At 46.8% G+C, this 18,697-nt stretch overlaps 1 protein-coding gene across 1 annotated transcript in view; it reads left to right on the top strand.

Annotated features, from left to right (window-relative positions):
- LOC125425370 (hephaestin-like) overlaps positions 1-18,335 on the top strand; it is a gene marked incomplete at its 5' end in the record, with an annotated part of 30,531 nt that extends 12,196 nt beyond the window's left edge. The window contains 4 exons of the mRNA XM_048482984.1: positions 2,385-2,524; positions 11,343-11,505; positions 12,740-12,772; positions 17,044-18,335. Coding sequence (XP_048338941.1) covers positions 2,385-2,524; positions 11,343-11,505; positions 12,740-12,772; positions 17,044-17,288 — 581 coding nt within the window. The remainder of the gene's footprint in view (positions 1-2,384; positions 2,525-11,342; positions 11,506-12,739; positions 12,773-17,043) is intronic.
- Between the last annotated feature and the right edge of the window lie 362 nt (positions 18,336-18,697).

Here is an 18,697-nt window from a genome sequence, read left to right as displayed (position 1 = left end):
CCCTTTGTTGAGCTTGTTTCCAATTGTTGCTGACTGGCTGATCCTATCAGGTGGCAATTGACACATGTTTCATCTCTGAGAGTAATTTGTACGAAATTCAAAGAGTGCTTGAATTGGCCTCTCAGCTGCAGCTGGGTTTTCCATTTCTGAATAAAGTCATAGAGCTGAAACAAACAATATAGTTGTTGAGCTGTTGGAAGGCACAACCAGCCCTTCTGAAAATTTAGAATCAGGAGCACAGAGTAGGTTGACAGCAGACATACAAAGCAAAGGTGACACCGGCAACTAAGCCAAACTGCAGAGAAAGGTAGACAGAACAAAATCTCTGCTGGAGCAAAAGCTATTTTTTTAACTCACTCATTGGTACCCCAAATGTGACAAAATCCAACTGATGGAATCCTCACAGAAGAGACATAATTGGATTCATCTCTGGTCACCCCAACATCCTTCCCCTATTTCAGTTCCGGATGTCTCTGAGGAAGTGTATTTGGACTAAAAATATTTCAGATTGCAGGTGTCACTATGCTTCAACACTGTAATTTGATGTGCTTTTCACTTGCTAATATTGTGCAAATTAGCCACTAAGAATATTTCTAGCCCCACAGGTATTGTTAGCGGCCTGGACCACAGAAGAAAGACTAAACTTTGAAGCTAGACTACTGCAGTATGCTATATGTGAGGCTACCCTTGAAGACTGTCCAGAAGCTTCAACTGGTGCAAAACAAGATAGCTAACCTATGGGTTCTAGCATGCAGATAGCATCATGTATCCATCCACATAGTTCTTCCAATGAAATGATATTTCCATTTATGGAAGTGGGGAATCAGTTTTGTCAATCCCCCCTCCTACTGCAGACCCTATGCTGTTCCTCTGGATCTAGAAACAACAGTTGAGGAACTTAAGGGTCTGTAGCAAGATTGTTGGATACATGCCATTACTACACTGGCTATAAACATGCTTCCAAGTCCACTTAAAAAACTTATGGCATTTAAAGCACTACATAGTCTGAGACAAGCTAATATGAAGGATCATCTGTTCCACTATGATCATGTTCAGATTCCTAGTGGAACACTTGCTCTGAGTTACTTAATCAGTCGCAGCAAGGATCCATTCATTTCCCATGGCAGCCACAGCACTATAGGATCCCATGTTGGCTTTTTTCTTTTCTTTTCTTTTTTTGGCAAAAGAAGAAAAGAAGTGAGGCTGTCCTTTTTAGGTGGGTTTTTGGAAGTTATTTTACATACGAGATTGTCCAGATGATGGGTTGTTGCAATTGTTCAGTTGGATTTTTGGAAGCTGCCTTAATCTGCCCTGGTGGGTGAGGAATGCCACATGTAGTTGTTTTTTTAAAAAAAAACAACAACAGGACAGTCCTTCACTTTTGGGGAGGCCAAGCCAACGCTTTCATTATTGCTTGACAAACCTAAAGCAGCAAGTGGTCATGGAAGTCTTTTTAGAGGTTTACTCTGCTCAGAGGAAGGGCGTTGGTAAGCCTTCAGAGTGGTCACCTGTGCCGCTGGCTCTGCTCTTATGCCTCTACCAGCAATCTATCATGCAGCATATTGCACATGAAACTTCTTCTATTACTTTATGTCTATATCTGGAAACGTTTCCCCTGTTAAACTTCTGTTCATGTGTCAGCAGGCTGCTGTGGAAAGGCATATAAAAAGAAAATGGCAACTCTGGACTGCACCAAATATTTTCCAGATTAAGATTCCCAGATAACAAACCCAAAGTCCTCAATGTCCCTTTGGCTGCAATCAAAGCAAAGTGAAGAATATATGGTTTTTGTTGTGCGGGAAGGTATTTTGACAGACACAACACACGGCAAAAATAACAGGTGTAAAGCACAATACAAACTGTTTTGGAGGGGGGACTTCGCAAAGGTCCCGCCCCCAAAACGAGTCTGCCCCGTTTTATTTCCCTCAAACCAGGATTTTCGAAAATTGCTAAACCAGCCATTCTTTTGCAAAATCCCATGTCGAAGCTGCTCCCACACAAATGGCCAGTAGGAGGCGCTTTATTTTCCTCCCTTCCACCGCACCATCCACGGTCAGGGAGAATCCGCCTGCCACAGCAACGTGTTCATTATTGCCCTGCCGCTGCAGGAAGGTCCCGTTTTCTTTTTCTTTTGCACGTTGCACATGTGCAGGTGTAGCTGATCAGACTGTGGGATGATCAGCATGGCTGTGGGTATTTATTTCCGTATGCCTGCGTGTGTTGCCGGATATTTATTTTTTTAAGAGAAGCGTATCCATGCGAAGGTGCAAAAGCAACCCAAATTGTTTCCATGGGCTCTGCCTGCCTGCACTCTGAAGTATTAAACAAATGGGAGATATCTGTGCCATTCCATAAACAGACTTTTTCTTTCCTTCCTTCCACAGCCATCAATGGTAAACTCTATGCAAACTTGCCTGGGCTGACAATGTATCAAGGAGACTGGGTAAACTGGTACCTGCTGGGAATGGGCGAGGAAATTGATATTCACACAGTTCACTTTCACGCTGAGACTTTCATATACCGAGTAAGACTCTCTACTGGTTGATCAAACATCCATATAATCATATTTAATTTTATCCTCACTTGGATGGCAGAAGTTTTAAACATAATTGACAAGCTGAAGAACTTTGATGAGTCCTCAGCCCAGTGTGAAAGACTCGTATGCCGTACAGATAGTTTCTTTAATTGAAAAGAAGCCTTTGAAATGGGGTCTGAAGGCCCATAGTTTGCCACAAGGAGGGTGCCAGTTGGCACAAGAGAGCTGATCAGTTTGGATGTCAACACCCACAGCAGAATGGTGGAAATACATGTTATAGGTTAGAATAGTTATGTTGTTCTTTGTTCCAACACCATCAATTTGCAGAGCATTTTACAGAGGATCCTGGGTAGGCAAGTCAGGTTCCTTGCCCCTAAAGTGGTTGAAATCCACATTCTGACCATGCAGGACAAGAGCCAAAATAAAGTTGGAGGGTAGGAAGGGAAGGGAAGCAGGTGAAAAAGGAAAGGCTGTTCACACACATTCCAGGTGGGGAGGAAGATCAGGGTAGTTTACCCAAAGCCTTCACACAAAGATGATCTGAAGGATGAAAGGGTACCACGTGAGTCCCATTGGGTGCTTCAGGAATCAGGAGGGAGGGAGGGAGAGGGGATGTCCTCATTCAACCTCTGCTTGGTTTTGCTGTTTGAAATTGACTCTGTTGCCCTTCTGTTATCATTTTAAAGAAGTGTTCTTTGAAAATGTTTTATGGAGAGGCGGAGGCGTGCAGTTGTCATCTCCTCTGTGTGAGCCCATTGATGGTCCACACTGAGCCAGTCTAGTCAGAACTAGAGTGGTTGCTTGCAGAGCTTTGACTGCAGCTTGCCATTCTGTGCCACGGGACTCCTCAAAATGAACAGGGAGGCTTGAGAAAATTCTTCCACATGGTGTGGACTGAATAACAAAAATGGTCTGGTTTGATTCAGATATCCCTACTTGGATTTCCTTTCTCCCTTGAGAGAAACCACCTGTGAGTTTGTACTTTTTTCCCTTTTCTGGACACTGAATTTTCCCCTTGAGGTAGATTTTTTACTTAGTCTAACTCAGCGATTCCCAACCAGGGTTGTGTGGTACCCTGGGATGCCGTCAGCATGTCCCAGGGGTATCGCAGCAACGCTAACGGCCCCCCTCACTTTTGCAGTGTCTCCCACCGGCGCCAGCAAGGACTTGGAGCTGGCCCAGAGGGCAGGGCCTGCTGCAAGGTCAGCAGCCACTTCCCGCCGCCCGCCCCCCCCCCCCCCCGTGCTTCCCTTCACCCTGGAAGGGGAAGGTGGGCAGGTGGCAAGCAGGGGCACTGGGGGGGAAGGGGGATGGCAGGGGTACCATGAAGAGTGAGGTCAAGGGTACCGTGACGTTGAAAAGGTTGGGAAACACTGGTCTGTCACAGCATGTAAATGGCACGCAAAAGACAAACACTGACAGCCACAAAACTGAGGTAAACTGACCCTGGTGGAAAGGATAAGATGCAAATTCCAAAGGAACCTGACGGAGCCATAACGGCTTCTCCCTGGGCAGAGCAAATGTCTTCACTGCATAGCAACAAAATGAGTCAGTAACTAGTGACGAAGCAACACAACAACCACCGTCTTCTGGGCTCCAGGACTTTTCAGAATGTCACTCGCATCTCTAGTACATTCAGTTTGCCTTCTGAAGCACAGCTGCCTGTCCCTGCCTGGTTCACAGAGTTTGTCTTTGCACCCAGTCTCAGCATGCATCAGGAGGATCGGGATGGCCGCCTGCTGTCTCAGGTGTGGCTTTTGACTTGCTGTCTGCTGCAGTCTCGGCTTCCCTTATAAGATAAACTTCTCATCTCAAACTCTGATGTAAGGCTGTTCATGTTATTCAGGACATCTTGGCCTCTACATCCACTTAAATTTGAATTTCTAGAATGTGCAGAAGTATCCTAGCAAAAATGTTTCTATACATCAAGCCTATAGAAGATGCTTTAGATTCCAGTGTCAGAATTCTTGTTTTACCTTTGGGACTTGCTACAGCCCCCAGTGTATTTTCGAAATGAATGTCCCCTACCTAGATGACTTTGGGGGAGGGGGGAATGTCTGTCACCAAGGAGCTCTTACATCACTCTGAAAGCCAGCACGGTATAGTGGTTAAGAGCAGTGAACTCTAATCTGGAGAACTGGGTTTGATTCTCCACTCCCCCACAGAAAGCCTGCTGGGTGACCGTGGGCCAGTCACAGTTCTCTCTGAACTCTTTCAGTCCCACCTGCCTCACAAGGTATCTGTTGGGGAGGGGAAGGGAAGGTGATTATAAGCTGCTTTGAGACTCTTTGCAGTAGAAAAAATGTGATATGGGAACCATTTATCCTTCTTCTGACCATAGAGTTTCTGGCAGTTTCTAGAACTATTCTTTGTCACTTCTGGGTAGCTGTAGTGATTGCTGGAGACTCTATGGTCAGAACTTAATTACTTAGAGATGTCCCACCATAAGTAATCAAATGGGAACCCTACCTAAAGGGGACTTTTCTAGAGGAGAGTCTTGGTCCCAAGCTTACTCTTGTTCTACTGTAATGATGCGTTTTCTGATCAATTTTAGCAAATCTTGCAATGCTTGCCAGCAGATCTCTCTCCCCCACCACATATTTTCCTGGGAATGGGCCCAAGCAGGTATGACCCTCACTGCCCTGCAAAATGCTTTTTCCTTCTTCTTATGCAGAGGCAGAGTAGATTATTGCCATGCAAGAGAATCTTTCTTAACTATCCTAATCAAATCATTTTTTTGGTGCAGACTTGGACCACCCTCTGATGAGATACAAGGTAGTTAATTCTCCATTGAGCAGGATGACATCTGGGTTATTGTCAGCTACCATTCAGGAAGGCAGGGGTTAAATAAAAACTTCCCAGGCTCCTCTCTGTGCTGCTGTTCCTCACTCCGCCTCCCAGCTCCCAGTTTGTTCCCTGCCTTAGGAAGAGCAGGCATGGTGGCTTTTAGAGCCACCATTTTTTCCTTTTTTGGGACGTTATATCAACTGTTTGATTCTAAATTTCACTGGGAGTTTATTAAGCCTTCCTCTCAAGCGGCTGAGCACTCCCATCACACCAGTGATTGACCCAAGTAGGATTGCACTAACAGCTTGAAGCTGTGAGCACTGATACTTCTCGGGATCCCTCCCTCCTCTCTCCTCTCTTCATGCCTCGGGAGAGGAAAAGCTTCTGTCCCTTCTGAGGAGGACAGCGAAGTTGCAGCCAAAGGTCCCAGGAGAATCTGGGCAGAGCAGCCAGTCACCAGAGGAGTGAGCCTTCAGCGCCAAATGAAAAAAGGCGCTACAGCCAAATGGTGGATGGCGGTTCTGTCCGCTCCCTCCAACAGTCTCAAATGCACTCTGGTGTACCAAGTCAGGACTGCTTAATGGCTCAAACAGAACAGGAGGGGCTTCAAATCCTGGAAGAGAGTGTGTAAGATTGACCCTTAAGGGATTTAAAGACTGAAATTCTTTTTTGCTCTTCATTAAGGGCGCTTCTTCAAAGCAGGAAAAAAAGGCAGTAATGAGAGAGGAGATGTTAACCCTCTATGCAGATCACAGATGGATTTCTGTCCCCAGTCCCTCTCTCAGTTCCATCTCAACCTCTAAGGACTCCAGCCAGAGAGAAAAATAAAAGGGCTGGCTCTTGCCTGGCAAATCAAGGCTGCTCCCAAAAAAAGCTAAAAAATCTAATCCCTCCCTGTACCCACTGTGGACTCCCTCAGATTCTGAGACCCAGGGTAAGGAAGAGGGGGAGTTACTCTCTGATCAGGAGGATTTAGAGGAGATGCAGGTCACTGAGCAATCCTCCCGCTTCTATTTAAGATTGAAGACTACCATTATTTGCTCTCCAAATCTGTTGCTGCCTTGCACCTTGGGAGAAGCCAAAAGCAGTGAAGGGTCTTCTAAACGCAAATCCACTTTTCTGCAATAAGTAAGGGTGACGGGCGTAATTTCTTCCCACCTCACCCTGATTCCCAAAAGGGTTTTCCCATTCCCAGAATACTTTGAAACTCAGGTCACTAATCAATGGGACAAGTCCCAAGCAAGAGCCAACAAAAGGTGCCTCCAATTATTTTATGTGAAACTGTAACGATTTAATCTGCTTATATGCTAACAACATCTTACAAGTTCCCATTATAGATGGTATCCAGTGGCAGTCCTTACAGTCCCTCAGGCCTGGTGTCCAAGGATGGCAGAGGCCAGATCAAGGACATGCAGGATAGAAGATCTGATCAATTCTGCAAAAGAACATTGACGAAGCAACGGCCATGGTTTGCTAGGAGCACTGAAAGCTACAGTAGGGGTAGGGAATTTGCAGCTCTTCAGAGGCTGTTCAGGAACTACACTCCCCTATCAGTTTCTTACCAGCATGGCCAATTGGCCATGCTGACAGAGGCTGGATGGGAATTGTAGTTCCTGAACATCTGAGAGCCTAGCCGCAGGTTCCCTACCCCTGGCTACAGCCCTCCTCCATTGTCTCCAGAGCCTCCATAGTATGGGCAAGAAAGGTTCTGGAATTGATACCCCCCACTGAGACCCCAAAGCCATAGAAGGGTGAACAGAATGCCTTAAAGCAGCTAACTTTGTAATGACGCCACCTTAGATGCAGTCACCTTCTGCCCGCTTCTTGGCTCCTCCTTCAGTGGCCACACGCTGGCTACTCTGGTTACTTAGCATGGCAGACCTGACTGGCTGCTCTAAACCATGGTTTCCAAATGTACCTTCCATGGACACAAGCTTTTTTTTGGAGCAAGAACTCACTGAGTTCCTGATCGATCCTGCAAGGAGAAACCTAAACATCTCCAAAAAAACAGGCTCGCGGCTCATTACAAGAAGCCATCTTCAACCTTTTTCTCAATCTCCAGCAGAGCACCTCAGTCAATTTAAAAGAGACACTTTTCGTCGCCTTACATTGGAACCACAGGGAAGACAACAATTCAAAAAAGTTTTACTTTCCAAGAAGGGGTCGCCTCCTGACTGGATACCAGCAGGACACGATCAAACCCAAGGCATGACGCCAACAACAATGCAGTGGGGGGGCAGGCTCCAAAAGTTTCACCCAAACTTGGCAAGCCTCTCAATGAGACGCTTCGGTCCCTGGAAATAGTCCTCTTCAGGGTACGTAATAGAATTCATGTCTCTACCCCTCAAGCTGATTTATCAAGTGTCTCCGCTTGTCCAGAATTCGAAAAAGAGCCAGAAAACTAGAAGCCATCGCGACATCTACTAAATATAGAGGCTGTGGAGCCGGTGCCACAAGAACAGAGGGGACGTAGAGTACTCCATACTGTTCACGGTTCCCAAGAAAAACTGGGGAGTGCTGCACCAATCCTAGACCTGAAGTATGTCAATGCTTCAGAAGGCTGAAACATTTCAGAATGGAAACTCTGAGGTCCATAGCAGACTCGGGCTTCAACCAGGTGGTATTTAATTCCTCACCTCCATAGATTTGTCAGAGGCATATCTTCACATTCCCATCTTCTAGAGCCAATCGCGAGATTCCTGAGGTTTGGAGTAGGAAAGAACACCTCCAATTCAGAGCACTTCCATTTGGACTATGCACTGCCCCCTCCTCGAAGTTTTTTTTTCAAAGCTCCTCATCAACCCTGATCGCATTCTCAGGAAAGAGGCATCAGGATTCACCTCCTTACCTCGATGATATGTCCTGATTCGCTCTCGGACTCCTTTGACCCAAGCAGAGAACAATACACTCAGGAAACCATCCGACTTTTGAAATCCATGGTTTTCTCATTAACCGGCCAAGAGTTCCTTAAATCCCTCAATGGAGACTGGAACACCTTGGTTTCATCATAGACACTCCCACCTGTAAGATTCTGGTCCCTCCAAAGAACATCAACTGATTATGAGAAAGCCAAAAATCAACCAAGTTTTCCACAAACACAAATGCTCAGGCTGCTTTCTAGCAAGCTTGATGGGCCTCATGGTGGCATTATCAGAGGCAATTCATAGTGGGGAAGGTTCAGATCCAGGACCACTACAGAGGTTCCTTCTGCCCCTTCCAGGATCTCATCAGCAATAAAAGCCACACAGAGAAGTAGCTATCCCAAGACCTCAGTCAAGGTCATGTCTACTATGGTGGATGAAACCATCCAACCTGCAAATCTGGGACGGTGGTTTTGGATTGCAACCACCAAACAGGTATTCTCAGATCTAAGCCTCTAGGCTGGGAGCTACTCTAGAGGGAATTCCCATTCAAGGACTTAGTCAGCTCCAGGAATCAGCACTTCACATCAATGTGCTGAACTAAGAGATGATCCGGGTTGGCTTTGAGCCACTTTCAACACCTCCTAGGAGGGTCACATCTGGCTGATCAGGACAGACAACAATAACGGCTAAGTCTTTACCTGAACAGACAGGGGGTCCAGATCTGCAGAGCTGCAGAAGGAAGCCCTCCATCTTTCAGTGCGGGTAGAGACTCATGTGCTCTCTCCATCAAATCCGGAAGATATTCAGGGGAATCTAAATGTTCAAGCAGATTGGCTGAGCAGACAGAGCATTCATCCAGGGGAGTGGAGACTAAAGAAGGAAATTTTTTCCTGATGATAGCTCATGCCCTGAGCTCCAATCTTGGACCTCTTCGGCCTTCCAATCTGAACAAACAGCTCCCCAGATTCATGTCTCGATCTCCATCACCTGAAGCGAGAATACGGATGTCTTATCCTCCAGTTGGCCTCAAGGAATTTGTAATGCTTCCCTCCCTTTCCCATGATCCCCAGACTCCTCCCAAAGATCAGGGAAGAGAGGGTGATGTCATATTGGTAGCACTGGTGGCCCAGACGACCTTGGTTCACCAACATATTACAGAGATGTTCGGGCACGAAACCCTTCTTGAGACTCCTCTGCACCAGGGACCTCCTGCAACAGGGACCCATTTTCCACCTCGAACCAGAACGGCCTCAACTTGACTGCCTGGAGATTGAAAGGCTTTACAGCTAGAGGCTCAGTGGATACTCCTGCAAAGCCGGCCCCCCACACCATAATGGCTCTCCAGGAAATCTCTTCCACCAAAAGAATTTCACAACACTACCCGAAGGCTTTGTTAGGGTGGTGCTGGAGGAAGAGAGGACACCTACAGAACTCCTAGGGATCAGGGACATTTTAAGTTTTCTTACAGGACGGCATGGAATCAGGCCTTAGAGCTGCAATACTTCACGCAGGGCAGAATGGTGCAGCCCCTCAATGCGCCTGTATTACCCAGGACTGGAGGCATTACTCCACTTCACGACACCCACACCTAGTTAGATTCCTTAGGGTGCTAAGCACTGAAAGATAAACCGGTCAACCATCATTTTCCCACATGGAGACTGCATATAGTATTGCAAGCCCCTGACCAAGAAACCATTTGAGCCCATCATGGAGATTTCCTTAAGCACCTTCACATGAAGGCTGTTTCTCTTGGTAGCCATCACTTCAGTTAGAATAGGGCTTCCAGTGATACTCTCATGCTCATATTCCCAGTTTCTACCAGCATGGCCACTGGCGCGACAGAGGCTGGATGGGAACGTAGGTTCCTGAACATCTGGAGAGCCACAGGTTCCCCACCCTGAGCTAGAAGGGTTTCAGAGCTAGCTGCCCTTTCCATGAAACCCCCCATTGTGTGTTCTTTTCATAATGACAAGGTGGTGCTACGTATTGACCCTTACCTTCATTCCAAAAGGTCAACTCCACCTTCATAGTGGAAACAGGAAATTTTCCTTCACCCACCTTTTAGAACTCACCCCCCAAACACCCTAAGGAGGTGTAATGGTACTAATCGCTAGATGTGAGGCTTAACCTAAAAAAAGCCTCTTTCTTAATCAGAACTCAGGAATTCAGGGAGATCAGATTCTCAGCTGTTCATATCCACTTCCAATCACAAATAGAGGTTTGCAGGGAAATTATCACGCCCCTTCCATCAGTAAGTGCTTGAGGGAATGCATCAGCCAGGCTTACAAGGAAACAAAAGCTGCTCGGTTCCAGTACCGGGATCACTGCACACTCCGGCCCCAAGTAATTCCACCAATGCTGCCTTTAACAATAACGCAACTAGTGGAGGGAAATATGTGCAGAGCAGCAACCCTGGTCCTCTGCCTTACTCCACCTTCTAGGGCACTATAGGGCTGAACTGCTTTCAGCTGTCGATGCTGATTATGGACGTAGAGTCCAGTAGAAGATATCATTGAGAGGATTTTGACCCCACCCTGTAAATCTATATATCTGATACTGCTAGTGCTCACCCAGATGTCATCCTTTCCTCAATGGAGAAATAACATTGGTCTTACCTTGGTGAAGAAGATCTTTCCATTGAGCAATGGATGACATCTCTGCCCTCCCATTGGTCGCCATCCCTACCCAAGATTAGTTAGTTGTTATACAGTTAATAATTGGTTTCCTTTCTGTTTTGATTAATTAAACCCAGGAGGTTTCCCTCCCCGCCTTAGGCTTATTAGTTCAGAGCCCCTTGTTATTTAGACTCCATAAGGCCTTTGTTAATGACTTCCATGGTTTTTTTTTTCTATTTGCAATATTGGAAGCGAAGTTGGAACATTATAAGGTCAAGTTTTGCAGAGAATCTTTTGAGAGGCGGAATACTGCTTTGGTGGGAGAAGCCAGAACTGGAGCACAGGAGACGCTAAGGAGTCAAGCAGACAGAGAGGAGCCTGGGAAGCTTTTATTTAACCCCTGCCTTCCTGAATGGTAGCTGACAATAACCCAGATGTCATCCATTGCTCAATGGAGAAGTCTCCTTCACAGGTAAGACCAGTGTTATTTTCCTACATTATGAAGCTGTCCCAAACTAACATTCCCTCTCCTTGTGGCAGAGCGGCAAAAGCTACAGAGCAGATGTTGTGGATCTCTTTCCTGGGACCTTTGAAACGGTGGAAATGTTGGTTGGCAACCCTGGTACGTGGCTGCTGCACTGCCATGTGGCTGACCACATCCACGCTGGCATGGAGACCCTCTTCACAGTCTTACCCAAGCCAGGTAAGGTGGCAGCCACAGGAGGGACTCCAGCTACACTGCTCACAACCACCTGCTCAGCATACAGAGCTTGCCTGGCTCAGTGGTTGGGGCGTCCTGAGAGTAGGCTCAGTTACAGATGTTGAGATTCTCCTTTTCACCACCAGATCCACCCCATGCCGTTCCCCTCAGTCCTCCCTTCGCCCACACCCAGCCCCTGCAGACCCTTCCTGCAACAGCACTGTGCATGCAGCTGGGAGCACTCTGCTGTGGCCCTACCAGCAGCTTCACCACCGCCTCTCTCCAGTGATGCTGGGTAGTTTGGAGCATGAGTGGCAGAATGCTTCAAGCAAACAGATGTGGAAGGGCACAGAGATGGGTGGCAGGAGGGGCACATGGGTGGAGGTCAGCAGCTCTGGGCCCCCGCACCTCAGAGTATGTTGATGCCAGTCCTGCCTCAAGGACTCGAACATGCACACAACCCCTAAGAATGAGCAGAGAGTACAACTAGTACTTGGGCTCAAGGAGAGGCAAAGGCTTGGATGGCAGGGTAGTCTGCTCTGGCTGCTCTAAAGAATGCATGTGAGAGCAAGGGAGGCAGAGAGCTGCTACTGAGCAAGTGGGTCTGCCCTTCTGCAAGGGTTGGGCAGGCATTTGAGCACCTGGAGAGAGGTAGTGGAGCCGGAGTCAACACCCTGTGAGGTCCGTGTGGGGTGGTCAGGACCTGTACACCCAGCACAGCACCATGCGCCAGAACTTTCTGTTCATTTCAGCAGAGTTCTCTGTAGAAATAACTGACCCTAGCCAGGTACAATGGAACCTCGGTAATCGTAGCCTTCAGTTTTCGTCCGTTTCAGTTTTCGCCAGTTGGCCCTGGTCGGTTTTTTGCATCGGTTTTCGGCGACGCCATTTGCATAAATTTGCCACTCTGTTTGCAGAGTGCATGCACAAACGGCGTAGCTTTGGTTTTCGCCGGTTTCAGTTTTCGCCAAGTGTCGCCGGACAGATTACCGGTGAAAACCGAGGTTCCACTGTATAGTGCACACACCCAAGGGGTTCCAGAGCATATCCCTGTCTGAATCGAAATACATTTTCTTCCAGTCCACAAGCAGTCAGGTGAGCACAGTGATGCTGACGCACGTTGGAAAGGCAGCATCCAGGCCCTGCTCTCCTGCAGTGTAGCCAAGGATATCTGTCAGGTGTCCTTTCATGCTTTCTGGTAACACACTGCTCACTCTGTAAACTGATTTCCTTGCAGATCCAGTGCTCTTGGATTCAGATTCCAGTGCAGGTAAGAGTTTCATTTCCTCACAGATTCAGATATGTCTCAGGTTTCCCAGAGAGTGAAGGATGTTCCTGTTTTGAGTCACAGGCCATTGATGCTTGCTTCACAGTGGGGTTTTCCCACAGGTTTTGGTATGCACAGGGCTTCTTCTCCTCTCAAGTAGTTCTAAGCTGAGTTGATCTGCCATTTTGCCCGCCCGCCACTTCCTTGTTCATTCTGTACAACCTCCATTTCAGGAGGTTGCCAAATGCCTTTTTGGTGGGGAATCAGTGGCAAAGCTACAAGGGGGAGGGTTTTTTTAACCAAATTCTTCATTTCATATTCTGAAAGCAATAAACTCAGCTTTGATAAGAAAGCAATTATTAAGTATATTTCTATTGCCCACTGAATGTCTGCTTTTACAGGTGGAAAAGAGGAGGGGATTCCCCAGTATTTCTGGTAATTTTGTGCCTCTTTGTCCCTCAAGCTCATACACATGTCACAGATGAGCAAGTAGGTGCCTTGGACACCAACCACTTTATCCTGTGTGACAAAAACACAGCCCACATCATGAAAGTCATCCAGCCTTGACCAAAAAAGGCCTCTAAGTTATCTCAAACCACCCATTCATTTGTGATGACGGCAGTGTTCCTGGGCAATGGATGTTACCTCAAAGGTTTCTTGTACTGTAGAATAAACATCCTAAACTCTAATCCCATTTCTTTTTATTTATTTTCCAGTTTTATTTACACTAGCTTTTCTTTCCTGAAATCTCCATGCGACAGGCATATAGCCCTGCTCCTGTCACACAACACACAAAAACTTTGTGTAAATTTATCCAACCATTCAATCCCAGGGTGACCACCAACTACATTCTATGTTTTTAAGTGTGGGAGGGGTATCTATTTCCTCTTGAGGTTGTATCTTTGAGGATTGAGAAAGGGGGTGCTTGAAATATTGTTCTCCTCTGTGCCTCCTGTGCCTGGAAAGCCAGGGCCTCCTTGGGAAGAGTCCTATTCCAGCCTAAGAACATAAGAACATAAGAACAAGCCAGCTGGATCAGACCAGAGTCCATCTAGTCCAGCTCTCTGCTACTCGCAGTGGCCCACCAGGTGCCTTTGGGAGTTCACATGTAGGATGTGAAAGCAATGGCCTTCTGTGGCTGTTGCTCCCGAGCACCTGGACTGTTAAGGCATTTGCAATCTCAGATCAAAGAGGATCAAGATTGGTAGCCATAAATCGACTTCTCCTCCATAAATCTGTCCAAGCCCCTTTTAAAGCTATCCAGGTTAGTGGCCATCACCACCTCCTGTGGCAGCATATTCCAAACACCAATCACACGTTGCGTGAAGAAGTGTTTCCTTTTATTAGTTCTAATTCTTCCCCCCAGCATTTTCAATGAATGCCCCCTGGTTCTAGTGATATTAGGAGAAAGAGAGAAAAATTCTCTCTGTCAACATTTTCTACCCCATGCATAATTTTATAGACTTCAATCATATCCCCTCAGATCGCCTTCTCTCCAAACTAAAGAGTCTCCAAACGCTGCAGCTTCCTTTCCTCATAAGGAAGGTGCTGCAGTCCCTGCAACTCATCCCTCGTCAGCGCTCTGTGCCTCTGCACTTTTCTATCTCTTTCAATATCCTTTTTGAGATGTGCATGCTTACTCAGAACTGAACACAGTACCTGCGCGCGGTCAGCATCTCACAGCTTTCTATATAAGGGCATGACAATCTTTGCAGTTTTATTCTCACCTTCCCATCTATCCCCAGCATAGAGTTTGCCTTTTTCACAGCTGCCATACATTGAGTTGACATTCCCATGGAACTATCAACTAAGACGCCTAAATCCCTCTCCCTGGTCTCAGACTGATAGCACTGACCCCTGTAGCATGTATGTGAAGTTTGGATTTTTTGCCCCTATGTGCATCACTTTTGCATTTTGCTACATTGAACTGCATTTGCCATTTCTTAGCCCACTCACCTAATTTATCAAGGTCCCTTTGAGCTCCTCAGAACCTTTGTGGTTCTCACCACCCTAAGCATAATTTGGTATCATCTGCAAACTTTGGCCACCACGCTACCCACCCCTACTTCCAGGTCATTTATGAATAGGTTAAAGAGCACTGGTCCCAAAACGGATCCTTGGGGGACACCACTCCCTACATCTCTCCATTGTGAGAATTTCCCATTTTACACCCACTCTTTGCTTCCTGTTTCTCAACCAGTTTTTAATCCATAGGAGGACTTCCTCTTATTCCTTCATTGCTGAGTTTTCTCAATAGTCTCTTGGTGAGGAACTTTGTCAAAAGCCTTTTGGAAATCCAAGTAGACAATGTCCACTGGTTCCCCTTATCCACATGCCTATTTACATCCTCAAAGAACTCTAGTAATTTTGTAAGACAGGATTTGCCCCTGCAAAAGCCATGCTGACTCTTTCTCAGCAGGTCTTGCTTTTCTACATGTTTTATAATTTTATCTTTTAATGACAGATTCTACTAATTTACCAGGAACAGATGTCAAACTGACTGGCCTTGTAATTTCCGGTCCCCCCCTAGATCCTTTCTTAAAGATTGGTGTGACATTGGCCATCTTCCAGTCTTCAGGGATGGAGCCTGATTTCAAGGATAAGTTGCATATTAAAAGTGAGAAGATCAGCAATTTCATGCTTGAGCTCTTTAAGAACTCTTGGGTGAATGCAATCTGGGCCAGGGGATTTGGTAACATTTAGTTTATCAATGGCTGCCAGAACTTCTTCCTTGTCTACCACTCTCTTTGTTAGTTCCTCGGATTCCCTCCTAAGAAGCTTGGTTCAGGTGCAGGAATTTTCCTCACCTCCTCTTGGGTGAAGACAGATGCAAAGAATTCATTCAGCTTTTCTGCAATCTCCCTGTCATCTTTTAGCACACCCTTTGTTCCTTTGTCATCTAACGGGCCTACCGCTTCCTGCTGGCTTCCTGCTTTGATGTAATTTGAAGAACTGTTTGTTGCTGGTTTTGATGTTCACAGCCATGTGTTCCTCATAATCCTTTTTTTTGCCTCCCCTTACAGCTAACTTGCTTCTCTTTGCCACCATTTGTGTTCTCTCTCTGGTATTCTTTTATCAGTTAAGTTGGACTTCCATTTTCTAAAAGACATCTTTTTTTTCCTAATAATTTCTCAACGCCCCTTTGTTAACCATGGTGGCTTTTTTGACTGGGCGCTGCCTTTCCTAACTCAAGGAACACATTCCAGCTGAGCTTTTGTGACTGTGTTTTAAATAACCTCCAAGCATCTTGGACATTTTGACTCTCTTTGATTTTCCCTTTCAGCTTCCCAAGCGCACTATCCCCCCTTCATCTTTGGAGAAATTTCCCTTTCTGAAGGCAAATGTAACTACATTAGTAGTTGTCACTTGTTCGCATGCAGAGATACTGAATCTGACAGCATTGTGGTCGCTGTTCCCATCGGCTCAACAACACTGACTTCCCAAGATTCAGGTCCTGGGTCCCACATAGAATTAGATCTTAGGATCACATCTCCCCTGGTTGGTTCTACAACCATCTGCTCTAAGCCACAGTCATTTAGCATATCCAGGAATGTTCTCTCTCCCTACTATGACCTGAACATGCATTTTTCCAGTTTATATATGGGGATAGTTAAAATCACTTCACACTACCAATACATTTTTGCTTTTGTTGGCCTCTCTAATTTTTTTTTTTTTCCATCTCAGGTAATCCTCTCTTGTAGCACTTTGGGTCAGGGGACGATAATATATTCCTAATGTGCTAAACTATGCTTCACCCTCCTGGTATTGATATCCACAGTGCTTCTGTAGGAGGAACTCAGCTCCCCTTGCATTGTCTATTTGTATGTGACACTATGTTTCCTTTTGATGTAGAGGGCCACTCCACTCCCAATACTTTCCTGGTCTCTATCCTTCCTGTAGAGCCTCTCACCTGGGATAACAGGCATATCCCACTGGTTCTCCTCATTCCACCATGTCTCTGTGATGCCCACTATATCAATGTCCTCCTTCAAAACTCTGTACTCCAGCTCCCCCATTAGGCCTCCGCCTAATGTGTTAGATTCTGAATCTATGGGCAGTTTGCCAGCTGAATATAACAATGAAACATGCCCTCCACCCACCCACCCCCATCTGAAATGGTCAGATCATTCTTGAGAGGATTGTAACACCATGTGCTTTTTCAGAAGGTTTTGGTTGGCTCTCAGGGCAAAAAGGGGCCATTTGTTCCCCACAAGTTATTGCTGCTTCCTAAACTGTGACTCCTCTCCCACTCCACCCCCCACTTTTATTCCCAGAAATTCCTGGCAACCATGAAGATGATTCCGGTCAGATCCTCTTATTTGGAGCAAAAGTGACCCAGGGGCAAGTGAAGACGACACTCCTGCTCCTTGCCATCACTGGGATTGTGCTGTTCCTCGTTGCCAGCGTGCTCCTGGCAGTGGTCATTTACCTTAAGAGACAGAGGAGACTGAAGCGCAACCGGCGGTCCATCCTGGATGAAGGATTCAAGCTCATGTCGACCAAAAAACACAGTATCTAGAGAGGGACCTTTGAAGCCATGCATGTGTGCCTTTTGAGGCAAAGAAAAAAAATTTTGGAAGAACAAATGCCCAAACCCACTGCATTCATTGTCCTCTCAGGAAAGTGCAACTAGAACAAGATTCCTAGCAAGCATCCCTGTTCTCTTTGAAGACTTTCTGTTGCAGATGATGGGGACAGTGGCATAGTAGGGGATGTGGCGGGGGGGCTGGAGCCCCAGGCAGCACTTCCTAGGGGTACACAGCAGGTCAGCACCCCATCTCACAACTGCACCCCATCACATACTTCGGGGAGTTCAGGCAGGGGCGCAGTTGAACACCAGTGGGCAGGGCTCACCCTCCTCCCCATCGCCAGTTGGCTCACCCCACCCCCAGTTCCCTTGTGGAGATTGGGAGTGGCAAGGGCGTGTTTGAGTCTGGCCACAGCCAGGCTTGAATCGAGCTGCGAGCTGCAGGTGGAGCTTGTGGGTGGAGCCAACAGTATAAAACTAGAGTCTCAACAGCAGCTGTGCTCCGTCTGAGCCTGGTGATGGAAGGAGCCTGGCTGGCTCCACTCCCAGTCTCCACATGGAAATTGGGGGTGGGGCAAGCTCTGCTTGCCAGTGCTCAACTGCGCCCCGCCTTGAACTCCCCAGGCCAGAGGCAGCTGCCGGGGGGCGGGGGGCGGTGCACTGCCATTTTATTTAGCTACTCCCCTGGATGGGGAGTTAGAACTGGGCTCTGTGCCTCATGGGCCAGAGGAGGAGTTAGGCAGGCAGGAAGCGCCAGCTGGTCCATTCACACCCATAAGTCTTCTGAGCCTGGAAACCAGTTGTCACCCAAGAGCGGCCCAGGGTGTAAAGAACCTCGAAGGACCTGAAATTAAGCAACTTAGAATAGTTCTTTATTTCATAAACTTCAGGAGTCGCAATACACGGAATGCAGATTCTGACCTTCCCCGAATCAGGGTGCCTCTTTTACGGGCAAAACGGCTCCTCCCAAAACTCCCAACTACAATTCCCACGATAGAAAAAAGGCAAGCTTCAAACATATATAATAAGCGTAGACAGCAAGGTGTTAACTCTAGTAGCCATCCTGGGCATACAGCTCCAGATTGTGGAATGTTCCAAGGCCAGGCTGGCTGAACAGAAACACACATCAAACCACAACCTTACACTCGGGCCTCCCTAAGAGCTCCCTCCCCACCTGGCTTGTGGGGAAAAGATTTTATGAAAAGCAGAAATCAGTGAGGGGGCATCAAATATTTTCAACATAAATCCACTGGTTAGTGGCCTGAAGGATATCCCACCCATGAAACTAAGTATTGCAAGCGCTTGGCATGAATAACGAGTCCAGAATAGCATCAATCTCATAGTGCTTGTGGCTATCAATAATCACTGGCGGGGTGGCTCCATTTGGTCGTACAGGCATC

Source organism: Sphaerodactylus townsendi, unplaced genomic scaffold, assembly GCF_021028975.2.
Source record: "Sphaerodactylus townsendi isolate TG3544 unplaced genomic scaffold, MPM_Stown_v2.3 scaffold_34, whole genome shotgun sequence".
Taxonomy (NCBI): Eukaryota; Metazoa; Chordata; class Lepidosauria; order Squamata; family Sphaerodactylidae; genus Sphaerodactylus; species Sphaerodactylus townsendi.
The sequence above is the reverse complement of the archived record's forward strand: the minus strand, read 5'-3'. Positions and strand labels throughout refer to the sequence as shown.